General features: G+C 37.5%; 2 protein-coding genes and 1 long non-coding RNA gene across 7 annotated transcripts in view; 2 read left to right on the forward strand and 1 right to left on the reverse strand.

Annotated features, from left to right (window-relative positions):
- Positions 1-22,555, forward strand: part of LOC148698494 (E3 ubiquitin-protein ligase BRE1-like 1) — a 28,179-nt gene extending 5,624 nt beyond the window's left edge. Inside the window, exons 1-20 of one of the 3 annotated variants that reach the window (XM_088683854.1) lie at positions 12,157-12,763; positions 13,988-14,149; positions 14,274-14,370; positions 14,989-15,216; positions 15,316-15,477; positions 15,954-16,141; positions 16,229-16,312; positions 16,477-16,596; positions 16,696-16,882; positions 16,972-17,132; positions 17,205-17,276; positions 18,411-18,487; positions 18,886-19,080; positions 20,209-20,281; positions 20,368-20,454; positions 20,635-20,772; positions 20,855-21,057; positions 21,136-21,301; positions 21,540-21,608; positions 21,843-22,555. In XM_088683854.1, the coding sequence (XP_088539980.1) occupies positions 12,653-12,763; positions 13,988-14,149; positions 14,274-14,370; positions 14,989-15,216; positions 15,316-15,477; positions 15,954-16,141; positions 16,229-16,312; positions 16,477-16,596; positions 16,696-16,882; positions 16,972-17,132; positions 17,205-17,276; positions 18,411-18,487; positions 18,886-19,080; positions 20,209-20,281; positions 20,368-20,454; positions 20,635-20,772; positions 20,855-21,057; positions 21,136-21,301; positions 21,540-21,566 (2,538 nt within the window). In that variant the 5' untranslated portion in view covers positions 12,157-12,652 and the 3' untranslated portion in view covers positions 21,567-21,608; positions 21,843-22,555. Of the gene's footprint in view, positions 1-12,151; positions 12,764-13,987; positions 14,150-14,273; positions 14,389-14,988; positions 15,217-15,315; positions 15,478-15,953; positions 16,142-16,228; positions 16,313-16,476; positions 16,597-16,695; positions 16,883-16,971; positions 17,133-17,204; positions 17,277-18,410; positions 18,488-18,885; positions 19,081-20,208; positions 20,282-20,367; positions 20,455-20,634; positions 20,773-20,854; positions 21,058-21,135; positions 21,302-21,539; positions 21,609-21,842 lie in introns of those variants that run through there. The other 2 variants (XM_088683847.1, XM_088683851.1) reach the window with 2 other exon arrangements.
- LOC148698496 (uncharacterized) lies at positions 8,678-12,037 on the reverse strand. Its single transcript, XR_015955593.1, has 3 exons — positions 11,728-12,037; positions 9,089-9,147; positions 8,678-8,998 (listed from the first exon to the last, which is right to left on the reverse strand). It is a non-coding gene; the product is annotated as an uncharacterized LOC148698496 (long non-coding RNA).
- A 699-nt stretch (positions 22,556-23,254) lies between the features above and the next one.
- On the forward strand, positions 23,255-25,766 carry LOC148698497 (uncharacterized). 3 transcript variants are annotated; one of them, XM_088683859.1, is made up of 5 exons: positions 23,255-23,699; positions 23,851-24,280; positions 24,359-24,507; positions 24,738-24,871; positions 25,508-25,766. In XM_088683859.1, the coding sequence occupies exons 2-5, from the start codon at positions 24,146-24,148 to the stop codon at positions 25,552-25,554; spliced, it is 465 nt and encodes a 154-aa protein (XP_088539985.1). In that variant the 5' UTR covers positions 23,255-23,699; positions 23,851-24,145; the 3' UTR covers positions 25,555-25,766. The 3 variants fall into 3 exon arrangements, 1 of the variants encoding a protein (XP_088539985.1); XR_015955586.1 differs by having other exon boundaries at positions 23,264-23,699; positions 24,728-24,871; positions 25,502-25,766; XR_015955580.1 differs by having other exon boundaries at positions 23,266-23,699; positions 25,502-25,766.
- Positions 25,767-26,094: the final 328 nt, after the last annotated feature.

The following is a 26,094-nucleotide window of genomic DNA, read 5'->3' on the forward strand; positions in this document are numbered from 1 at the left end:
GAAGCTTGTAGATGTCTTAGTGAGGTCCCAAGGAGCCTCGGAGTACTTCGTTGGAGAAGTTTGGACGTCGGGATCACCGTGGTCAAAGTTGGCCGGAGCTTTCGAGGATTTTTCCGGCGAATCCATGGCGAGTTAGGGGTCGAGGCAGGTATGGATGTGTTCGTCTCGTCAATACCTTCATTTTGATATATAGTACGTCGAAAATGGTTAAGAAATGAAGAAGTTATGACACTTTGAAGTTTACCCAGAAATTCAGGCAAAACACCCACCGCCGGCGAAACCAGTCCGGCGACGCGAGGAAGAAGACGCGCGCGTGGGCAGCGCGTGAACAGGGCGCGTGGGGCGCGTGAGAGCTCCAAATTGAGTTCTGAAAATTGTCACGTGTTCGTGACGTCGTGTAGATCACCGTGGTATATTCACACACCCAATTTGAGCAACGTATGAAAAAGTTATGGACGAATGTTTGTGTGTGCGTTTAATTGATGATTTTATAATTATTCTGTTATAGGTGAAACTTGTACGGACGACGAATGTAACCAAACTAGGCGTGAGGGTTACGAGCCCGCTACTTATTAGTGAGTGGGCTTTTGTTTTCCGTATATACCTATATACATTTATATTCCCAAAAATAGATTAAAAAGGGTAATTGATTTATGTCATGCACTTTACTATTATCGCTTATGCATCATCACATGCATTAGTAGCGGCATACATTTATATATGTGTATTTGGTGCTGTGGACGCACAGGTAAGTGCCAGGTAAGTGGTATTCATGTTTGTATTCAATAATAGCTTGAGATGCTTAGAGAGCTCATAATCTGCACCCCGGTGTTAGTGCTCCCGCCCAGGGCCAGGGCATAGTCCTTCACGTGATGTTCACCCGCACCACACGCTCAGCTTGGATCCAAGTTAGGTGCATAGGCTTGTCGTACAGACCACATTAGGTGGTTCCGACTCGTAGGTGACCCGCGATTATTCGCACAGTCTTCACGTGATCGTAGCACTAGAGCGTATATATGATACACCCAGTCTTGTCGTACAGACCACGTTAGGTGGTTCCGACTCGTGTGCAGATTCAGTTATTGAGTTTGAGATTTGAGCTCTATATGCAGCCGTACAGGTCACGTTAGGTGACTCCCGGCTGCTAGATTATATGTTATTGTTATGAGTTATGCTTGAGCACTTACATTTATTATGAGATTCTGATGTGGCATATTCTTGAGCATGAATGGCATATTTTGGAGCATGATTGGCATATCTATACATACGTATATATGTTCATTTTCTGGGAAGTATACAGGTTTTACGGCGAGGGGTTAGAATGTATTTTGCTAAAGAGTTTTCAAAGAGCTTTGTTGTTGCCCACTCACGCTTTTGGTTTTGCGCCCCTCCAGGTTCAAGAATTGCAAAGGTGTGGTGACTACGAGGTAATTCAACGGTGTTCTAACAGAATGGACCAAATGAGGACTCACCTTCGGGTGTTTCATTTTAGAAGTTGTATATTTTAAAGCTTCCGAACTGTGCAAATGGTTACGTCACTCTCACGTGACGGCCAGCATGCCCTCCTTCGGGACGGGGTGTGTCAGTTGGTATCAGAGCCTAGTTTCAATCTTGGATATCTTGAGAAGTTCTAGTGAATTCTGTCAGAACTACACCGCCTCGTAGCAAACCACGTAGTTAGAGGAATTTAGTCTCCCTGATTTAGCTGTTAGGGGAAACTATTATTTTGGTGATTCAGTATATTATCTGAAAGGGACATTTTAAGATGGGTTATGAGTTGAATTTGAATCACCTTATGAAATGATGAACCTGAGGGAGCAAAGTGATGGATTAACCGATTGGAAAAGATGTTTTAGATTATGCAAGTTAAGGAAATCTGTCTTTTGAAGGTAAGTCAAGACGACTACCTGGTTTGAGTTATGAACTTGTATCCTGGTGGAAACAGGAGTATAATTCGTTGTCACCGAAGGAAACAGCTGATTGAGAATTGTTTTAGGACTTGTTTAAAGAAAAGAATTATTTCCTTTGGCATCTTATGATGGTAGAAAGCAAGAGTTTGCAAATGTGAGACAAGGAAAGATGACGATCAATGAGTATTATAGAAAGTTCTCAGACTTGCCTCGTTCCATTCGAATATTGCTGCTATTTTGATTGAAGTGTTATATTGTTTTAGTCTGGGTGGCATAAGGCAGTGGTACTTTGGGTGACCACTATCCATTATAATTCTTACCAGGAGTATACAAGATGTTGTTGAGCCTTAAGGACTCGGAGATTATGTCCTGCGATAATGATGAAGAAGAATAAAGGAATGGGAATCAGAGGAATGATGACAAGGATAAAGGCCAGTCATCTCGAGAACCTCGAAAGATTCGGAACTTCAAAAGAAGTGAAGCTAATTCTAGTTCTTTTGGCAAAGGTTTTAATGCCATTGACCAGAGGCGAAGTGATAGATGTATTGGTAATCCCAGATCTCAGAGACAAGGTGATTTTGGTAAAGGAAATGTACCTTTGTGCTGTAGGTACAATAATGGACACCTTTGAGAATGTAGGCGAGAAAGCATTGGACGCTTTACAAGTGGATAGATGGGATATAGAACTGCAAATTATGTCCAAAGCCAACAGAAACCCTAGCAGTCTTCTTTGCCACAACTAGCGCCGATCCAGCAAGTTCCTGGATCTATTAATTATGGTCAGTTAGGTCGTGGTGTACATGAGCGAAGTATTTACACTAATAGAGGTTGTGGGAGACGACAACAAGCCCAGGGATGTGTTAACCACACATCACTGCAAGATACTCAGAATTATTCGGATTTGATTAGGAGTACGATAATTATTCTTAATGACTTAGCTAGAGTCTATTTGTTAATAATGTAGAAATTTTACGTTATTATTGTTATTGCCTAGAAAGTAGTAATTAAACGCGGTTGAGACGTGTGTATGTATTTCCTAATGAGTGGCAAAATAGTAATATTACACCCTCGAGAGTTGTTGCTTACTTATCGAGACAACGATGATTTATCAGTATTGTGGGCTGCAGACCGTAATATTAATAATTTATTCGTGGATTCGTTAAGCAAGTAAACCAGTAGGTTATCCTATGTTAGTATCGTACTTATTCAGAGTGCTCAGTAATAGTAGAGTATGTATTGTTGCTAGCTACTTTTGTTCCATTAGATTGTGGATTTCGATGTTATTCTAGAGCATATTATGTTATATACAGTGATGAGTTGCAGACCACGCGAGGTGGTACTGAATGTGTGCAAGATATACATAATATGATGAGTTAATTATGAGTTATATATGCAGCCGAGGGCTGAGTTGATTAGAATGAAAGAGTATGAGCTATGTTTATAGCCGAATGTTGAATTGATTATATGTTATACCATCATATTCACTTAGAGATGATGAGCATTATGTTATGATACTTGGCATGACATACATTCACATTGTCTAGCATAATTTGAGATATATTACGTATATGAGTATATACTTTACTTTATTTCCGGGAAACCAGTTATTTTCCATCGGTCTGGATGACTAGAGATTACTTTTGTAAGTATGCAAAGTGGAGTGAGGCAGGCCGTTATTTATGCTGTGAGAGCAAAGAGATTATTATCAAAAGGCTGCCAAGGATACTTATCTCATGTAGTGTTAAATGATGTTACTTCTAGTAGTGTGGAAGAAGTGGGAGTAGTCAAACATTTACCTGACATTTTCCTTGAGAATTTACCTGGATTGCTGCTAGTCAAAGATGTAGAGTTCACTATTGATTTGTCTCCAGGTACAAACCTTATATTATAGAATGTTGCCTTTTGAACTAAGAGAATTGGAAATTGGTTGATAAAGGTTTTTATTCAACCTAGTACATTATGTTGGGGGAACCCCAGTTTAATGGTGAGAAAGAAAATGGACGTTAAGGCTGTGCTTTGATTATAAGCAGTTGAATCGAGTAACAATTGAAAACCGTTATCTGTTACCTCACATTGATGGTTGTTTGATCAGCTTCGAGGTGGTTGTATATTTTCTAAGATTGACTTGAGGTCTGGATATTATTAGTTGAAGATTATCGGTGAGGATGCCCTTATGATAACTTTCAGGATTCGTTAAGGTCATTTCAAGTTTGGTGATGCCATTCGGAGTGACGAATGCATCTACTACTTTATGAATTTGATGAATGAAGTATTCCAATGATATCTAGACCGATTTGTTGTTGTTGCTATTGAAAAGATTGATAAGACTAAAGCAAAGTATGCTAAACATCTTAAATTGGTATTGCAAAGATCGAGGGAACGTCGATTGTATGCTAAGTTTAGCAAATGCCAAGGTTGGATGAATCAAGTAGCATTTTTGAGATATGTTATATCTGCTTCAGGTATTCAAGTGAATTCTTAAAAGGTAGCAGAAATTGAGAATTTAGAACAACCACGAATCGTGATTGGGATTCGGAGTTATCCTAGCTTAACAAGCTATCATGGACGGTTCGTGAAAGATTTTTCAGTCATTGCCTTGCCATTGACGAGAAAGAGGTTAAGTTTGAGTGGGATGATAATTATGAGTAAAGGTTTCAACAGTTGAAGTATTCCTCACTCATGCACGTATTTTAGTGCTCCCAGAAGATAGTGGTAATCATGAAGTCTTTAAGGATACTTCTTTGATTGATATTGGATAAGTGTTAATGCAGCAAGGAACGAAGGGGAAAAAGGAATGATCCCAAAGTTCGAGAATCGGAATGCATGTTTATACAAGAGAATATGACGTATGTGCCTAATGATGTGGAATTAAAGAAAGCAATTTTGACGATGTACACTGTTCAAATTCTGCAATGCATCCCGGAAGTACTAAGATGCATCATACCATTAGATCATGTTACTATTGGCCAGATATGAAAAGAGAAATTGCAAAGTATATCAGTTGGTGTACAGTTTGTCAGCAGGTCAAAACAAAAAGGAAGAAACCGTTTGGTTTAATGCAACCACTTCCCGTTTCATAGTGGAAATAGGAAAATATCACTATGAATTTGTGTACAAGCTTCCTCGTACACAAAATAGTTATGATGGCGTTTGGGTGGTTGTAGATCGATTTACTAAGTCAGCGCACTTTATTCTAGTGAGAGAAAAGTATTCTCTGAATAAATGGGCTGAGCTGTTTATCACTAAGATGGTGAAGTATAATGGAATTCCAGTAAGTATTGTTTCAGATCGAGATCCTAGATTCACTTCTAAGCTCTGGACAGCTTTTCAAGAAGCACTTAGTACGAGATTGCTTTATTGTACGGCGTATCGGAATGACACTGTTATGAAGCTTTATATAGAAAAATTGTGTCGTACACCTTTGTGTTGGTCAGAGGTCGGTGAAAGAGTTTTGGTGGGCCCTGAGATAGTGGAGGAGACTACTCAGAATGTTCAAGGAATTAAGTCTAACTTGAAAGCGGCCCAGGATCGGCAGAAGAGCTTAGCAGACAGGCATGCTACTGATCGAGTATATAAGGTTAATGATTAAGTATTCTTGAAGCTATCGCCTTGGAAAAGAGTAGTAAGGTTTGGGAAAAAGGGTAAGCTGAGCCCTAGGTACATTAGACCTTATAGGATCACCGAGTGAGTTGGTGAGAGTGATTACAGGCTTGAGTTGCCTTCAGAGCTGTCTAAAGTGCATAATGTATTTCATGCTTCGATGCTCCGACATTATGTTGCTGATCCGTCGCATGTGATATCTCCTCAACCGTTAGAAATTAATCCAGATTTAACGTATGACGAGGAACCGGTGACGATCATCGATTGGAAAAAGGGAAGGTTCTGAGGAACAAGACGGTGAACTTAGTGAAAGTTTTGTGGAGAAATCAGTCAGTCGAGGAAGCTACATGGGAGACAGAAGATCGGATGAGGGATTTGTATCCTAGATTGTTCTTCGATCACTAGGGGTTATATTTGGTTGTTTTGAATTTCGGGACGAAATTCTATTAAGGTGGGTAGGTTGTGACATCCCGTCCCGAGATTATAAAAACGTACGTGTGAATTTATCCTTTTACCCCTAGTTCGCTACATTTACGTTTAGTGTTGTTTTGTGTGGTGTGGCATGTGTTGGACCACACACACACACACTCACACACACTGTCTCTCACTCTCCCGTGTTTTCCTCTCCTTCTGTCTCTTTTCTGTCACTTCTCTCTCTCTCTCTCTCCTGAGCTCCATTCATTCTTCTTCTTCCTTCTGAAAACGTACGGACAACACACACATCACCCAAACCTTGATGGATCGAGGAAACTAAGGACACCATCGAACTCGTGAAGCTCGTACGAGTGCAACCATACCATTTTCAGGTGAGAAATCCTTCGTTTTCATGTCGATTCGAGGTAATCCGATTTAGGTATTATTCATGCAAACTTAAACTAGCGTGTTTTTGGACTTTTGAAGCTTGTAGATGTCTTAGTGAGGTCCCAAGGAGCCTCGGAGTACTTCGTTGGAGAAGTTTGGACGTCGGGATCACCGTGGTCAAAGTTGGCCGGAGCTTTCGAGGATTTTTCCGGCGAATCCACAGCGAATTAGGGGTCGAGGCAGGTATGGATGTGTTCGTCTCGTCAATACCTTCATTTTGATATATAGTACGTCGAAAATGGTTAAGAAATGAAGAAGTTATGACACTTTGAAGTTTACCCAGAAATTCCGGCAAAACACCCACCGCCGGCGAAACCAGTCCGGCGACGCGAGGAAGAAGACGCGCGCGTGGGCAGCGCGTGGGGGCGCGTGAGAGCTCCAAATTGAGTTCTGAAAATTGTCACGTGTTCGTGACGTCGTGTAGATCACCGTGGTATATTCACACACCCAATTTGAGCAACGTATAAAAAAGTTATGGACGAATGTTTGTGTGTGCGTTTAATTGATGATTTTATAATTATTCTGTTATAGGTGAAACTTGTACGGACGATGAATGTAACCAAACTAGGCGTGAGGGTTACGAGCCGGCTACTTATCAGTGAGTGGGCTTTTGTTTTCCGTATATACCTATATACATTTATATTCCCAGAAATAGATTAAAAAGGGTAATTGATTTATGCCATGCACTTTACTATTATCGCTTATGCATCATCACATGCATTAGTAGCGGCATACATTTATATATGTGTATTTGGTGCTGTGGACGCACAGGTAAGTGCCAGGTAAGTGGTATTCATGTTTGTATTCAATAATAGCTTGAGATGCTTAGAGAGCTCATAATCTGCACCCCGGTGTTAGTGCTCCCGCCCAGGGTCAGGGCATAGTCCTTCACGTGATGTTCACCCGCACCACACGCTCAGCTTAGATCCAAGTTAGGTGCATAGGCTTGTCGTACAGACCACATTAGGTGGTTCCGACTCGTAGGTGACCCGCGATTATTCGCACAGTCTTCACGTGATCGTAGCACTAGAGCGTATATATGATACACCCAGTCTTGTCGTACAGACCACGTTAGGTGGTTCCGACTCGTGTGCAGATTCAGTTATTGAGTTTGAGATTTGAGCTCTATATGCAGCCGTACAGGTCACGTTAGGTGACTCCCGGCTGCCAGATTATATGTTATTGTTATGAGTTATGCTTGAGCACTTACATTTATTATGAGATTCTGATGTGGCATATTCTTGAGCATGAATGGCATATTTTGGAGCATGATTGGCATATCTATACATACGTATATATGTTCATTTTTTGGGAAGTATACAGGTTTTACGGCGAGGGGTTAGAATGTATTTTGCTAAAGAGTTTTCAAAGAGCTTTGTTTTTGCCCACTCACGCTTTTGGTTTTGCGCCCCTCCAGGTTCAAGAATTGCAAAGGTGTGGTGACTACGAGGTAATTCAACGGTGTTCTGACAGAATGGACCAAATGAGGACTCACCTTCGGGTGTTTCATTTTAGAAGTTGTATATTTTAAAGCTTCCGAACTGTGCAAATGGTTACGTCACTCTCACGTGACGGCCAGCATGCCCTCCTTCGGGACGGGGTGTGTCATTGCTCCTCTATTGTAACATGACCATCATCTACCAATCCACCACGAGTTTGTAGTAAATCACATAAAACTGCAAATGCATTCCTATCCATTCGTAGCTCCCACAAACAGTTAGTATCACTCAATCGTGTGATACGATTTATTTCCTCTCTCCTAACATGAAGTCTAACAAATGTCCTCTGCTCTAAACTAGCTATTTCCCGTTGTCTCCTTTGTTGTTGTCTATACCTCAACAATTGTGCATTCATAGTAAAGACTTGTGCCATTATAATCCAAACGTTCAAAAGAACAAAGAATTGAGTCTCATATTCATCCATACCTTCACATGCAAAAAAACAACACATGAATGAGTGGAGTATCAACATACGCTAAATTCATTTTAGATACTTGGACTTGGTAATAATGATAATATAATGTATAATATTCGTTCGATGGTAGTGACGAATTGTCCACAAGAGGCTATCTCAGTAGCCGAATGCAAAAAAAAGGTGCCACCTTTTTTCATTGTTGCATTTCTATATTGTGTGTCACATAACAGCTTTGTATATCCAAGTTAACAATAAGAGGATGTCGAATTCATAAAATAGACTGCAAATTACTTTGCTTATAATAATACTTTGGTTTAGTACACTATATATGTATATATGGGAGAAATTGCTTAGAAGGTAACCAGTCTATCATCATATTATTGCCTAGAATAAGGATACTTAGCTGTTCTAATTTTATCACGACTACCTCAAATCTTATGAATCAAGCATAACCATCACAGCAAGTCAAATGAAAAAAAGCAGCTGTGGATTTAAATAAAATTGCTAGCACAAAAATCAGCAAGAAAACATGCATTACCAATTAACAACCCAAACATGCACAAAAAAGGTCCCAAATCACCAAAACAAAACAAAAAAAAAAGTAAAATTTAGCTGCAAAGAAAACAAATAATACATTTATATACCTTTAGCACAGAGAGTTCCAAGAATTAGAATCGAAAATCCAAAAATCTGAAAGGGACAGTTTCCCGAATCTGGAAAACAAAATGCATCAGACACGCACAATAACGATCCAACAAAAAAAAAAGATCCACCATATAAGCTGATAAACATGCAAAACTCACAGATAAATAACGATCTTGGGCTGATTTAGAATCACGATTCGTAATATTAGTCTTCAGACCTGTAAGCGACCAACAATCTGTCAGAGCAATACCATTTTGTTTTTCCAATAATCCACATGAGATCAAACCCAAACATGTCAAAAAAGTTTGTGCCTTTCAACGCAGTCAACACATGGATTAGTCCATTGACATTTAGAATGAACCATTGTTCTTTACCACATGGCTGCAATTTTTATATACAAACAATAGTCTTCTAACACAAATTTTCAAGATTGTCTGCGCGTTCACCAAAAACACAAAGGCTTCCAAAATTCCAACAACCCTTTTAATTTCTTCTCAAAAATTCAAAATCCATTTTAATCCAAACTGCACTCACACAGTTTATATCACCAAGAACTGCACTCACACAGTTTAAATCAAAATCCATTTTAATCCAAACTGCACTCACACAGTTTATATCCAAACTGCAAAACTATAAAAAACCACATGCAAATAATTTTAAAACAACTGCACTCACACAGTTTATATCACCAAGAACATATAAAAAAAAAAATTTAAATCACAATCTAAACTAATGTTTCCTCTCCTCCTGTCCGTGTTTATAACCCCCTGTACTCATGTTGTATATGTGATACAATGCCATATGTTTTATGTTGTTGGTGCAGGCTAAGGCAGAAGAGTGGACTTGCACTAATCTCCAAGCAAGGAAAGATTATGTTACAAGACTGTGAGTGAATGACGAAAAAGAAATGTCAATTTATAACTATAAAAAGTCTTCAGTTTGAGGCTTCTTGCACAAATTCGCAAAATCCAGCCAGGGGTTCCATAGAAGAGGACGAAGAATAAGAAGGGAAGAGAAAGGCTCCTGCTTTTTAGAGTTTTGAGTTTGTTCTTGGAAGGAAGTGATTTGGGGTTGTTTTTTTTTTGCTTGGAAGTGGAGGAACAATGGCGACCGATCTCAGTGATTACGCCATCATCAAGGAAGGAGAGGCTGAGATTCTCATGCATGCTAAGAACCAAGTGTTTTACAACAAAACCCAGGTGCCAAAATCTTCTCTTTTTGTGATTTTTGAATTGGGTTTGTTGGGTTTGGTGGGATTTTTGAGATGATATGTTTGAGGTCTTTTTGTGTTTTTGAGTAGTTCTGAATTGGAAGTGTGTCGGGTCAGTGTTAGTTGGTGAAAAGTTGGGTTTGGTTGCTGGGGAAGTATTGTAGGAATAGGAAAGATTAATGTTTAGAATCGAAGAATTTCGATATGCGAACGGTTTTATTTTTGTGATTAGTAATCGTTGAGGAATGTGTGTGATGAAGCCTTGGATTGGAAATGTTAATTGTGTCTCGCATTTGGGAGCATGTAAGTGAAGGAAACCCAATTCATATATTGAATTTTGTGTTGCTCAATTGGCTCATCATTTAGATTAAGTATTTCTGCTTACGGTTTATATATGCAGTGCAAATTCAATATGGACAAGTTAATCCTCGTCCAAGTCTAAAGACATTTGTGTGTTGGGGGGTAGGCGTGTGTTGGAAGGGAGTTGCAATTTTTTGTGTTTACAACCTATTCTACTTATCTATCTCTCCACCCAGTTCTATACCACTTCATTTTTAGCTCAAGCGAGACCCTTCTAATTTTCCATAACTTATACGCCTTTAAATGACATGACTTGTTAATTAAATCCTAAACCAAAAGCCCAGGACAATAAGATAAAAGGCATTTGCACATACATAATGGAGCCCTATTCTTTCACTGTTAACAAGAAACAATCAGAGTTATAACCTAGCAAACACATTTACGACTTGATATCCAATGATTATACCAAAACTAGAGTATTTGGTCGACTCGGAATCCCAGGAGCACAAAGCAGCCTCTGTATTTTTCCAATATAAACAGGCTGCACTCTGCCATCTCACTTTTGGTAATTATATGTTCAAACACTACTATAAACATCATGCTTGAAAATAAGTCTTGCATAACCGACATCAACCTTTTAATGCTTATAACCGACATCAACTTGAACAGCTAAATCCTGAAATCCACTAAGACCTAAAGGCATTAACAAAACCAGCTCACTCACTTCAAATCAATATCCATACAAATATGATAAAGTCAACAAAACCCAAATTGCTTACCTTTCCTATGAGATAGAAAGGAGAAAGATTTATCTTTCAAGCAAACACCCACAGGAACAACAACCCTGTTGCCCAGAAAGCAAGAAAAGCACCTCAAAGGAGAAAACCTAAATCAAATCAAAGTACCAAAACCCTGATGCCCAAAAATCCCCCTTTTTTTTTTCCCATTTCACAAAATACAAATTACAGATTGATATGTATTTACTCAAGAAACAAAATCAGAACCATACAACTCAACAATCAAGAACACAAAGGCATCCAAGAAACACCAAATTGACCAAACTGACCGTCCAGAAAGACAGATTGAAAGCGGAAACAGAAACCAAAGGAAAAAAATGTACCAGACCCAGATGAGAAATCGCCAAAAAAAACTAGTATTTTGCTGCACTCTAGTTGATACAAAATATCAAACACAAACAGAGAACAAATACATAAACAGAGAACAAATAAAAAACATTTGAACAATCGAAGAAAGAGAGACTGAGAGCTACACGAAAACAGATCGAACTTGGAACCGAGATGCAGAGCTGAAGATGCTACGGAAGAGGATGAGGAGGAAGGTTCGCAGAGCTGCTACACGGAAGATGCAGAGGTGAAGAGGCTACAGGGAAGAAGATGAGGAGGAAAGGGAAGATGCAGAGGGAGGAACACGACGGCTGAGAAGAAGAGGGATAGTTTTTAGGGTTTGTTATATGATTTTTGATGTAAATTTTGAAAAAGACAAGGGGCATTTTTGTCTTAAAATTTTGGAAATTTCTGTCCCACAGACGTGGAACAACCCGTTCCAGGGTGGGGGTGTGGAACAGAAAATCATCCAAAATCTGTTCCATGGAACAGCGCGTTCCACTCATTTTAGGCACACCAAACGCGAGACGGAACGCCTCGTCCCACTCTGTTCCGTCCCGTCTCGCGTACCAAACGCGACCTCAAAGAACCAATTCTCCCTTTGAAAATTTAAATACCCAAAACACCCTTCTACATTCACAGAATTCCACGCTGCCCGTCTACTTCTTAAATCTTCTTACAAAACCATGAAAAAGTCATTTTATATTATATTTTTGTTCTCTGTGTGTGTTTGGGGCTTCCAGTCTCAGCCGAGAACAAGAGAGATCAAATGGATCAAAATTTCTCAACAATCTTAAGATTAAGATATTAGGGTTTTGAGTTGGGTTGTGGAATTTGAATTAGGGCTGGAGAATTTGGGTATTGAGAGAGCAGAAAAGGAAAAGGAACTGTCTTATTTTTTGGGAAAATTTGTTAGGGCTTTTTCCAGCTAGGGTTTGTGCTGGAGTTTTTACGGTTTGATAGTGTGCCTGCTTAGCTGTTGTGTAAAAGGGGTTGATTGAATTGGCGCCGTTTTCGTTTTGTGGGGTTGTGTCTGATGTAATGTGGGTGGAAGTGTTTGCGGGGGGAGTTTCTTTCTAGGGTTTCCAATGGATAGCACAGGTGAGTCTGATCGAAAAAGGCGTCACTTTAGCTCCATATCTCCCATGGCTGCTACTGCTAAGAAGCAGCCCGTTTTGCCCATTTATGAGGACAAAAAGGTTAGGTCTTCTGTGCTTGTATTTGCTTCTAGTTGCTCATATGTTTCTTCTTAGTTTGAATCGGAGGTTTCGTATTTGGATTATTTGTATTTGTTGTTTTGCTGATTGAGTTTGCCTGATGATTTGAACAATTCGTGGTCAAATAGTTGTTGAAGGTTTATGGTACCCCATTGAAACTTATCAATTGGTTTTAGATTGTGAAATTTTGCTACTTTATCGGATTGAATTGTTTTGTTTATGAATAGGGTGGCACTTTACTGCTTAGTCTTCGCAGTTTTTCAGTCTCTGGTTTTTTGCCCCAACTATTTGCGGTGATTTTATGCATTTCAGTTATACCTAGAGTTTATGCAGTTAGGGATGGAAACTGTAGACAATACGGTTTGAGGCCTAGACAAAATTAACGAGTCAAGGTTGCTCTTATTGGCAAAATCTCGGGGATGTAACCCATTTATGTTAAGAATAGATCAATTGAGCTAGTGTCAAACACAATAGCAAGACTCTGAGCGAAGGACAAGCTTGGCTAGTATCATTTGAAGATTATTTTCCTTTTCGCTTCTTCTCTGTATTGAATGAACCCTCTTAAAGATTTTCTTGGCTTTACTAATATCTGAATTGGGTGCATCTTTATTTTGTTAAGGATATGGGAGAGATTATAGTTGATTTTAGTGGGTGGTTAATGAAATGTGTGTTGACTCGAAGACTATTCGATTGTTAATTAGGTTGGCTTGATATAAAATCATCAAACACAGAATAGGGTAGCTTATACGACAGAATACATCCTCCTTTAAAGATGATGTGTGCACTTCATATGTTCTAACTTTTGTTTTCCTTGTCAATTATCATTTCTAAGTTAAAGTGGTTGGGCTATGATATATGATAGGGTTGGAGATAGAAGAAAATAAGTGAGAAGTTATATAGTACTTATTTGAAAATAATCTAAATTTCAGACATTTCTTTGAAATTCGTATGAAACATGAATGTCAAATTCCCTTCAAATCTATCCCCTTTTGGGGAAAAAGTTACCAAATGAGCCAAATGCTCTTGTCAAACAGCTATTCAAGTGATGTAAGATTTATGCATATCTTCCTTTCACTTCCCATATCAAAACTTATAGACATTTTTGCTGGCATACATATGATCACCTAGCTATATTACACACACACACACACACACACACATGTAATCTTCTTGTTTTGAACTTATGTTGTATTTTTTGACTTGTAGCTTGACGTTAAACTCCTGCAATATCAAATTCAGAAGCTAACGCAGAACTTAGAAACTCAGAAGGTGGAGCACTCTATTCTTGAGAATAATTTTTTTCAAATGAAGGACAAACAACAGGCATATGATTCCACATTAACAGTGGTCAATAAGTCTTGGGAAGAGGTAGGACACCCTGTCTTGATTGTTCTCTATTTCTTCTTGTCTGTTATGATCCTGTCTTCTTTGGTGTTATGGTTATGGTACTCTATATTGATTGTGGGAAATTGACCATTCTTTTTTACAATAGATGGTTAATGACTTGGAATCTTGTTCCATCCGTTTAAGAGGATCAAACAATCTGAAAGATGCTGAAGACATTTCCATCAGGGATGATGAGGATCAAAGTTATGTTCAATGCGGTGGTACTAGTTATGATGAAAAATCTTAGTTAATTCTGGCTTTAGCTTCATGAAGTTTGTGTGTGTTTTTAATATATTAAACTTGGTAGTAGGTGCAAAAGTTCTGAGTTAACTAATGGGTTCTTTTCTTGATTGTTGCATATCGACATGGATACTTCATTTTAAGTTAATGTTTGAATTCTGTATACTGTTATTCTTTTCATCAGAAATTATGAAAATGTTCTTCATCCTGCTGTCCAATTTTTCTGTATGATGTTTTTGGGTTGGTTCATCTATGCTCATCTTTAATATTTCTGTACCACCCTTTAGGCATCAACTGAAAGCCACAAGTTGATATGATTTTAATACACCGTCGATCTGTTTAATTTTTAAAGTACTAGATGGTTTTGCTTGCTCTATTGCTCATAGAAGTCCCCTGCTCCACTGAGTTTTTAGTTATTTACCATTGTATTTCTTCTTTTCATCTATATGTTGGAATTCGATGATATCCCTGAGCTTGAGAATCTTTATGGGGATTTGAATGTATACCTTTTGACCTTGTAATAGTTCTATGATTGTTCAAATATACTTACTGAAAAGGCTGCCTTGTATTTTTTTTGTCAGATGGTGCTCCGTCTGCATTGCAGGTTGCTTTTCTTGACCGCCTTTCACAAGCAGATGCGACTGAAAGTTCATGTTCATGTAAAAGTTTTAATCAGATGGAAGAAGATAGAGGGACTACCATTGAAAAGACTAAGAAAATTGTAGGTAATGTCATAGCTGCAATTGACAACCAGTGGCGTGTGAAGGATGCATTGCATGATGCACTTGTGAAAGTGCTTCCAGAAGATGGTGAGAGTTTAGATCAGATGTCTTTCAAACGTCATATGTTATGATCCAGTTCCTTTCAAACTTATTCCTCATACATCTGTATACTGCTTCTTTTGGTAGGCACAAGTAGGCAGAAGACATCAACTGACTTTAAAAATGAAGTTAAGTACTTGAGATTGGCCTTTATTGATATGTTTTTCGAGCATAGAACGTTGGCAAGGGAATTGCAAAGCGATTGTGACTTGGAAGCAAAACATAAAGCTGAGCTTAAACGTTTGAAATGTAAATTCTTACATCTGTTGTGTTATATAGCTTTTGATGAACCTTGTGAGACTATTTGCGAAATATTTTTGTAATATTTTCCCTTGTTTGCTCTATCTTATATATATATTTTTTGGGTCAAGAAGGGGTAGGGTGGGCGGGTTATGCATTGATTATTAATGTTGTCCCTCATGGGTAGTCTCTCTTCAGGATTTAAGAGTCTAATAATCCACCTTGGTTGGTATCTTCTCCTCCCTACAATGAGGGTTTCTCTCTCTGAGCGTTTTGAATTGTGTATTTTCTTAAGCTGCAGAATTCTCCATCTTTCCTTGCACTTCTTTATTAATGTACATATGTTTCCCACAAACAAAATGTCGCTCAATCACCTGCCCTTAAGACAGTAGAAGGGAAGAATCTTTGGATGGTGGCAGATTTTCATGGTCTGATAGGCCAAGGGATGTTCTGAAAGTCGGTTATGTTTTCATTGTATTTTGAAGGGGAATTAGAAACCGCGGCTGGTGAATTAAAAGACATTGATCGTCAACTAGACACTCTTAAGCCACAGAAAAATGCTGCAAAAGGCACGGCTTTCCCACTTCCAAATTTTGGGAACAAGCATGTGGATAGAGTCAGAGATAAGCAAAAAGATCTGCAAGATATGGAGTCTACTCTCAAGGATCTAATGGTATTGTGATGGCTTCTCTCTCCTTGATTGACTACTGAAAACTTATACTGGGTGGGGGTCAGCTTATCAACTGATTACATTCTGCAGGACCAAGCTTCATCTCGGCTAATGGACATCAAAGGCCTTCATGAAGAAAGGATAAAAATATTACAGAAGTTATCTAGTTTGCAGGTTATTTTACTGTGCTACTATTGTCATTTTCTATGTCAATGCAAGTCTCTTCTCAAAAAAAAAAAAAAATGTCAATGCAAGTCCAACTTTACTCTTCACTTCTTGCCATTTTTTTTAGTTCATATTCAGACATTTTACTAAAAGTGGGATAATTTTATTCACAGAACATGCTTAAAAATGTAGAGTGTATTTCTTCTTCCCAAGCTTATCTCTTGGTGAGAGATCAAATAGAAAAGTCAAAGTCAGAAGTCTTCGAGTGCCAGGGCTTATTTGAGAAACTACAGGTGGTAACTGGTCGGTAGTTTCAGTTGCACCTTTAACTGTAATTGTTTTTATGAAAGTTTAGTGTCATAATGCTGATTGTTTCTTTTTCCTTGAAATAGGCTGAGAACGATAATCTTTTGTGGAAGGAGAGGGAACTTATTGTCAAGAGTGACATTGCTGATGTTTTTCGAAGATCTTCTGCAGTTGTTGAATCTAGAATTTCTGATTTGGGGATAGAAATACAGAAACAGATTGAGGAAAGAAAATTGATTGAAGCCAAGCTGGAAGAGGCATCAAGAGAACCAGGTTTGAGGATATCTGATTCTTTTCTTTTAACCGAGGAAGACTTGCATTTGTTCACAGTATACATGCTGAAATTATGTTCTCTATTTCAGGAAGAAAAGAAATCATTAAAGAATTTAAATCCTTGGTTTCTTCATTTCCTGAGAAAATGGGTACCATGCAAGGTCAATTACGTAAATACAAAGAGGCTGCTTCTGACTTTCATTCTTTAAAGGCTGATGTGCAGTCTCTTTCCAGCATCCTTGATAGGAAGGTGGGTATTTCTATTATGCAGTGAGATTCTTGGTTGAATTGAAAGAGGTTAAACTCTTGCCTTTCTAAACAGGTGAAAGAGTGTGAGACTTTGTCTACCCGATCCAAAGATCAAGACACTGAGATACAAAAGTTGAATGCTGTGGTATGTGTTTCTTGATCCTGTGACTGAATTTATGTTCAGATGAGCATCAGGTGGAAGTCTTGACCTGGGATTTTTGTAAAGCTTTTTCATGTATAGGGAACACTTTTAGGTAGCCTATATTATTGAATAAAACAAAATGAGTTATCTCTGAGCAATTGTGTAGGATCTATCTCTATTTTCTTTTTGAATCCATTTGAAGATTTTTTTTTACGCTTTGACTGTTAAGTTGAATATATCTAGATTGGTCTCCTGTTTGGAATAATTTTTTTGTTTGGATTATGGGCTTTCTGTGTTTTTAAAACGGAGTGCTCACGGCAGACTTCTTATCCATCTTATTTTGTAGTTTTTTTGTTTAGAAGTCCTGATTATAGAAATATGTACCTTCCACTTGTATCGAGAGAAAGTAATTTGAAAGTCGAATGGAATCATTTGGTGCCAATCCTCATCAAATTTGTTGGTTCTTTTATGTTATTTCTATTAGAAAGATGGAGACCTAGTTCTTCAATATATGAATGGCAGCATATGTCTGGAAAAACCCACCTTGTCATCCCAAAGAGAAAAGTTTAGCAATTATGAAAGGCAACATATTCTGTGGCCACCCTTTGAGAAAATGGGTAGCAACTATAGGAAACTATTTCAATTGAAAGTTCTTCTATCCAAATAGAAAAGTCATGTATATATGCATACACAATTTTATTTTCCTGCTCCCCATTGAGTAGTTTATCAATGCTCACTGAGTACTACGACCAAAATCCGGAGACTAATAGTTGATAACTATAATTTTTATATTCAATGGGTTATGGAAGATGATGAGAACACATATAATATAGTTATGTCTGTAAACTTGTTGAGTTCCTAATGTACGGTTGAAATGAAATAAAAATAAAAGTTGAGGTGCTTGACATTTATCATGGTACAGGGGCTATAATCCTTCCGTTCAGAACATATTATAAACTTTGTTTCCTTAGCATGGACGCATATTTCCATGTTAGACAGCCACACGCATGAAGTAGTTGCATCTGTTCATAGTATTAAATATCAGTGGCTCTCAGATTATAAATTGGCTTTGTACTTTTTCCCTCTCATGTGATTTGTTTAGATCAATTTTTCATTTCCCTCATTTATTTGGTGTAGGTCCAAGATTTAAAGGAAAGTGACTCAGAGTTAAATCTGATTTTGGAAATGTATAGAAATGAGTTGACTGATTCAAGGTGAGGCACATTTACTAGTTTTTGGTTATTTAGTTATTCACAACTTCAATTTTGCATATGGTGCAAAGAATGACACTTGAACCATCTACTCAGTGTTTCAAGGCTTTTTGAAATGTGCTTCTATTTTCTGGTTTAAATCGTTTCTGTTATCGTTACAAATTTTGTAAAGTGTGCAGCAGGGGTTTAACTTAATTATTTACAAGTGAATTTTTGAGATCTCATGTTCTAGTTCACTCGCATAGTGCTGTCTTTAATTCAATAGTGTTATAACTCAACTGTATTAATTTAGTTCCATAAATTAATGTGATTATACAAAAACAGCTGATTTTCTTGTCATGTGTTGTTTTCGTTGTGCAAATGTAATATGTACTTTGTGTGTGGTTTTTTTCTGTTCACAGAGATGTCTTGGAATCTAGAGATTCAGAATGCAGAGCATGGGCTCGTGTTGAAAGTTTGAAGTCCTCTCTTGATGAACGCAACTTGGAATTACGAGTTAAGACAGCAAATGAAGCTGAGGCCATTTCTCAACAAAGGCTAGCTGCTGCTGAGGCTGAGATTGCTGACTTGAGACAGAAATTTGAAGCTTACAAAAGGTTACACTATTTCTGATGCTGGCCAAAAAAGATAGTATGAATGAGGAGAGACACATTGAACCGGTATTCCACCTAAAAGATGTGTCAAAGAATACGAAATGCAGTTAAAAAAACACATAACCCTCTAGTCAAGAGAAATCGAAGAAAATGTTCACATTCAATAAGAAAGGGCACTCTTTAAGTCATTAGAAACCGAGCCCCAAAACAATTCCCAAAACTAATCCTTTATTTATTTTTATTTCAATCTCCAAATTTATGCATAAACATCCTGGTATTTCTTTCTAGACAAACCATCCAGAACATTACCATTACACCAGTCCCATAAAACTCTCTTCTTTTTTGTCTCCATTAAAAGAACAATGGTTCTCTTCTCTGTGAATAGCTATGGGCATTCATGATTAATTACCCTACTTCAAGCAAAAAGAGCATTGGGTTAATTACCCAATTTCAAAATAAAATAAAAATTTGGCTGAATGTCATGTTTTTGGTACAAGAGAAATGTTAGGATATTTAAAGGGTATTTTTTATTTTTTATTTTTTTTTATTTTTAATAATTTAACTAAGGTAACGTAAAACTTTGGTCTTATGGTTGGAATTTAACTGGTTGCATGGGTGAAGCATTCCACTCTCTATCTCTCTTCATTTTCTAAGATTTTGATTAACAAAATACAATTTGAGAGCTCTTTCTCTCTTTAAGTTACTTTTCCTAATGACTCCCTTTAATTTTTATTTATTTATATATTTATTACTAGTGGAATCTCAACGAGCTAAAATAAGGATTTGGTATGTTTGTTAAATGCCAAAATGATTCACTTTGAACCATCATACTTGATTTGAAACATAGGAATAATTGTTCATAATTCAATTCAGCCTTCATTCAAAAAATGATTGATTGTTGCAACCCACTCATAGGATTAACAATTTTTTGCAGCTGTCCCACTTGTGTGACACTCCTTCATATGGGCTTAAAACCAGATTGTAACAGTTATCGAAACATGAAGGAATTATACATTATGTGTAGTTTTTTTATGGTAACGAATACACTATTGTTTAGGCTGCTCCTTGTTCTCCATTTGACATGACTATTACGTAGAGGAATTTTGATTTTTCCTTCTCTCGGCATATCAGGGATATTTTGAGACTTTCTGATATTTTGAAATCCAAAAATGAAGAAAATGGGGCATACTTATCTGAAATTGAGGTTAGTGCTCTTCATTATTATATGCAGATGAGATTTTTTCATTTGTCATCGGATGGTTCTGACATTTTATTTTGCTTTTTCTTCAGACTATTGGACAGTCGTATGATGATATGCAAACTCAAAACCAACATCTACTGCAGCAAATTACTGAGAGAGATGACTATAACATTAAGGTGATTGACTCACCATTTTCTTATGTCTGAAGTTTCTGAGGTGGTGTAGATTTTACATGCTGTAATACCGAAAGGAAAGAAGATAAACTCACAGGCATCAGTCCACATGCGGCATGCTAAATTGTTGAATGATTATAAATATGTTCTAATATTTGGTTTTATTTGTGACTGTCCTTGCAGCTTGTTTTAGAGGGGGTAAGGGCAAGACAACAGCAGAATGCTGTACTCATGGACAAACGCAAAATGGAGAGGGAGATTCAACTAGGCAATCATTCTCTTAATTTCTACAACATGAAAGCAGCTCGAATTGAAGATCAGGTATATTTTAATCTTCTGTAAAACTTAAGTATAAATGTATGTGGAGTTAAGTTAAACTAATTGTTCGATTCTTCCTTTACAGTTGAAGATATGCAAAAATCATATTCAGAAAGTAGCAGAAGATAAGTTGCAAAAACAAATTACATTGGAAAATACTCGAAAGAGATTGTTAGAAGTCCGAAGGCAATCTCAGCAGTTTTGGGAGGCATTAGATGCGTCACAATCTAAAGTTGAAAAAAGTCACAATGGTCTGTCAGATCTGCAGTTGGAACTTGAGAAGGAAAGGTATAGTGGATGTTCTGCTCCCCTTCCCGCCAATCTTTTTATATTGGTGGTGTCAACTCGTATTTTGTTATTCAATAGGTTTGAAAAGAGAAGAAAAGAGGAGGAATTGGAAGTTTTAAAAAGGAAGGCTTCACAGCTTCGAGCACAGACGGAGGGTTCATCAATTGTTGAAAAGCTTCAACAGGAACTTGGAGAATACAAGGAGATACTGAAGTGTGATGTCTGCCTTGACAGGACAAAACAGGTATTAGCTGAATCATCTTCAATTTATTCTTTATTTAGTGTTTTCATTTCAACAATTCTTAGTTTTTTGGTGGTTAAAATGTCTAAATATCAATATTTGGAGCTGAAAATGTCCAAATATCAGATCCTAGTCAGGTTAATATGTGGAGCAACTAGGAAAATGTGAAGGTCGGTCTGACTTCAGGTTGAAATTTCATAATGGCGTACAATAGAAAATTGATTTTCAAAAATTTCGGCAGAAAGTAAACAATAAGGGCGTTGAATGATACATGAAGCATTCCAAACTGTGGATTTAATTTTAAGCGAAGGTAACTTGTACGAAAAATGTAACGCGTTAATTTTCATTTGTGGTTTTCAAATATTTTTGCTATTTATTTCCTCTTCCACTGTCCTTATCTTTCGAAAGTGGAATGTTAAAATTCAGATGCTCATCAGTGGTCAGTCGGTCATAGAAATTTCATGTTAATATATTCAACGTTGTCATCATTGTTATTTTGGTCTCTGGCACAGCACTTAGTTTATTTTCTTTATCTCAATGCTAGGTTGTCATTACAAAATGCTATCACTTGTTCTGCAACCCTTGTGTGAAAAAAGTACTTGAAACTCGACAGAGGAAGTGCCCGAGGTGTTTCATGAGCTTTGGGCCTAATGATGTAAAACCCGTATACATCTAAAAGGAGACAGATGAAACTTTTATGAGACTTTTTTGAGACCTGCATCGTGCATGCGAGACAGTGCAAATGATCCGAGACTTGAATTATGGATTCCTGCAGGTTCAAATGTAGTTCTTATATTTGTAAAAATTAGAAAAGCCTTGTTTAGAAGTGTAGCTTGCCCTTCCCCTCATCGATCAGTACAAACGACCTTAGTTTTGCTGGTTCTGCTTCTAGGATGTTAATATGACTCAGTTTTTCAGTGCAGTATAAACTCTTTTTGGTTTTGCCCCTTTTAACTTGTTGGAGCCCTAGAATCTTTCACCTTATCGTCGGATTGTGTCGGGGAATTGAAGTCCTCCTATTTGTACCGGTAGTCGGTGTTTATTTATACCCGAGGGTTTCGTTTCTGCTGAAAATAGATGCAGCTGTAATCTGAGCTCTCGGGCTGTACAGATTTTAGTTTAGGGAGGTCGCAAAAGTAGGCTTGTTTTTGCGGTTGAATTTGACATTTGCTAAAAGCAGTTGGTATGTAAATGTTGTTGAGGTTGATTATTCATTTGGCTATAAATGCAATGGCGGTCTTGGGTTTGTTCATTAAATTTTCTTATTGTTCACCATTTCTTCTTTGTACGTTCGGTTCAAGCCTTCGGAGAGCGAAGTGATTTTTGCATTTTCTTTTCCATGCACTTTTTGCACTTGGTATTTGATTGAATAAGTCAAATAGTGGTGCTATCCATACACCATTTTTATCTTTTACACATCTCTCAACTTTTGGCCATCGGATCAAATGAATTGAAGATGATCAAATGATAAAAATTAACAACGGGTGTGTGGATGGCACCATCCTAAATCAAAGGAGGTCAGGGACAAAGAGCAGTCTGGAAATTACTTTCAATCGAAAATTCATTTGGGGGTTTAGAATGATTAGCAGAGATTAATATCAACGGATTTTTTAACAGAGTTGAACGGTAAGGGCAACATTAATGACTAAAGCAAAAGAAATTGAGTTTGAAATATAAAGGATCAAACTGATGAGATGACAAAATTGAATAAAAAACCTGTCAAAACTATATAGTCTATATTGTGTGGTTTATAAGTTAAGTCTTCAATTAAATGCAATGGATAGCGCATTACAAAACACAATTCACATTGTCAATAGATCCTCACGTAAATTCAGATTGCATTGCAAGCAAGGTTCTAGGCGGTAGCGCAAGTCCGGTGGCGGTTAGGGGTCTTGTGTTTAGGAGACGAGGTGAGGTCTAGACGTTATGTTATCTTCTATATCTATATGTATAAAGCCAAAAGGCAAAAACGGTGAAACATTCGTAAATCCAAAATTGACCCTTTAATTACAGTTACGAGAAAAAGAAAAAATATATAAAAAATAGGGATAAAATGGTAAAAACGTGGGATAGGAGAGAAAAAAGAGGAGACAAATTAGACGTGCAGAGAGTTGGAAACTGTGTTTGAAACAGTTGTAGTAGTCCCACTCCAACCTCCCCACACCAACTTCCCCATCCTTGCGCTCCCACTTCTTCCCGTTCCTCCTCCACTCTCTCTCTATGGGTCTTACTCCTCCATACAAAAATCGAATCGTTGCCTAAAGTAACGGAGTCCACCCCATCGTCGCCAAATCCCATCATCTTCTCGAACCAGTAGTTATGTTGGAGAGACCTCGACGCTGCTGCGAAGGCACCGCAATGGGCGCCATCATCCTTTATTTCCAATCTGGTCTCGGAATCGGTAATCGCCAATTAATTTTTGAATTTTCCTTGATAATTGTCAAATTAGCTCGAAATTGCCATACTCTTCAAATGTTGCACCTTTAGTTTCGAATTTTGATTCATTTTTTTTGCATAAAATGTGGTTTGGTCCGACGTTTTGCCGGTTGAAGTCGACGTTATCGGGTGACGAAGTGGCGTTGCCGGTGGCGGCGGAGGAAGCATTCACTGGAGTTCTTGACAGTGGGAAAGGACAAATGAATGCAGTTGCGGAAGGGCTTAAGGAGTTTTCGAGAGATGACCTACTGAAGTTGATGGCAAAGGGCGGTGTGTTGTAACGGATCATGGGCATTTTGGTACGTTTGCCTTAGATTCACGCTTAAAATTCAATTCTCTGTGATTTCATTTTTTGGAGAAAGTTAAAAGATTTGTATTTACAGTGGTTGTGTAGTTCTCTTTTCAATTTGAATGGGCCTTGAGCAGGGAAAAATGAAACGGAAGGGATACAGTTTAAGTTCAAGTTTTTCAATTTGTAGTTCTCTTTTATATCATTCAGAGCGTCGGGCAGAGGAAATCCTCAATCTGCAAAACACGTTATTGCAGGTTTGGAGGTTACACTCTATGTTTATAGTAATTAGTTGAATGCAAGTGTATTCTGGGGCATGCGTACTTTCTGTGCAGACTGAGTTAGAGAGGGAGCCTATGGCTTTGGAGTTGGAGGACCAAGCTAAAAGAGAGAAGATGGTGCAACAGCAAGCTAAGAAAATTGAGAACCTCAGCTCAATGGTGTTGTATTCAAATAGAGATAGAATCGCGATTGCTTTAAAAAGGTTTGCATGACTAATTAATTTTCATTTCGAACTTCTGTATAACAGTTGATGTTCATATTTATGTTCGATTCCTAGTTTTGTTCTGAAAATGAAAAATACCTACTTAAAAGTGTAAAATTCTATTATCTATAAACACAAAAGATGTGCTTGATATTATAATGTGCCGTTGCCAATGAGATAAGATTTAGTTAAACACTCTCTGTTGAATCGATAATTTTAGCATGTTACAGGTTAGGAGACGTGGTCGACAGCCGCCTGTGCCAACTCAAGAACTCAAGACAAGCCTCCAATTTTGCCTTCACATGCTTCCTCTCTTTTATTTGGAGCAACTGGAGATGGCGACCCAAAATAATAACTAGCCAAGGTATACTTCAGTTTTCCATTTTATTAATTGTCATTTGCAGAGAGATAAATAGAGCAGTTATATACTATGAGTGTATCAGATTTCTTTGTCTACATTGCGGGTAGTCAAATGGTTGAAACAGTTTGTTGTTAAATGGCTTTATTTGCATTTTACAACTCTCATTGGAATAATATTTGATTGAGTTAAAACTTTGATTTATGAATTTACTCGTTTTTATTTGTTTCTCTGTCATATGGTTGGCATCATTTCAGTCCAATAACTCTCGAGATAGTTAAGTTGAGGAATTTAGCGTTGATGATTTCCTTTTTTTCCTGCTGTTTATAGGTGTGCCTGTCATTTTATTCATTTTTCATGTTAACTTTGTTCTACAAGCTTCCTGTGGCTTAAAGCATTGAAGTTATTCATTTAAAAAAATATATATATATATATTTAGGTGTTTTGGAAAAGGTATTTTATGTGCATAAAGGCTATTAAGCTTAACAAATTGTACCCTCTTGCTAGCTTCATCAGCTTATGTTTGTGAGGCAAAAATGAGATGACTTGGTTGTTTAATCAAGTTAATATTTGGATTAAAACAATCCATTGTTGCTGCTTATTAACTATTATTTAATTGAATTTGGTTTTCTCAAGATTCAGGATTATGTTTACTTTGCGGCGAATTAGAGAAGTTTGATCGACAATGAGGCAACGTGGGATGCTATTAAATTTTAGTTACGGCCTCACTTTTGAATGCTTTCTCTTAATTTCTTTTTTGTAGAACAACATTGTTAATTGTCTTCATATGTTTAGATTGATTTCTTCTACTTTCTGTTACACCATATGTTCAATAACAATGATGTAGCCGGGTTTGCTATGCAAATATGTTTTTTGGTTACACCATAGGTTCAAACATGAAGTTTAAGACACATTACATTTAAATCTGACGGTGCAAACGTTTATTCATACAATAAAACCCGTAAAACTCACAGTTAATATGTTTGTCTTTATCCATGTCTTCTTTCTCTTCATATTAATTCTATTTGTTTCTGCTTAGATAATTTTGTGTATTGCCTATCCCAAATATTTAGCCTATGTATGTGAATTTCATTCAACTCATGTGAAAAACATAAAATAAAATGTTCATGAAGTGGCAAGTGGGCCTTTACCACAGTGGTGGAAAAGAGTAAAGCTCTTGCATGATGGTTTGTGTTCGAATTTCATCGGTGGTTAATCTAACAAAATCT

The sequence above is a fragment of the Pyrus communis genome, chromosome 2, assembly GCF_041283825.1.
Source record: "Pyrus communis isolate YQ-2024b chromosome 2, ASM4128382v1, whole genome shotgun sequence".
NCBI lineage: Eukaryota > Viridiplantae > Streptophyta > Magnoliopsida > Rosales > Rosaceae > Pyrus > Pyrus communis.

Coding starts and splice junctions, on each gene's coding strand:
- LOC148698497 (XM_088683859.1), top strand. CDS start 24,146: ATGGGCCTTGAGCAGGGAAAAATGAAACGGAAGGGATACAGTTTAAGT. Junction 24,508..24,737: donor ATCGCGATTGCTTTAAAAAG/GTTTGCATGACT, acceptor AGCATGTTACAG/GTTAGGAGACGTGGTCGACA. Junction 24,872..25,507: donor CAAAATAATAACTAGCCAAG/GTATACTTCAGT, acceptor CTCAAGATTCAG/GATTATGTTTACTTTGCGGC.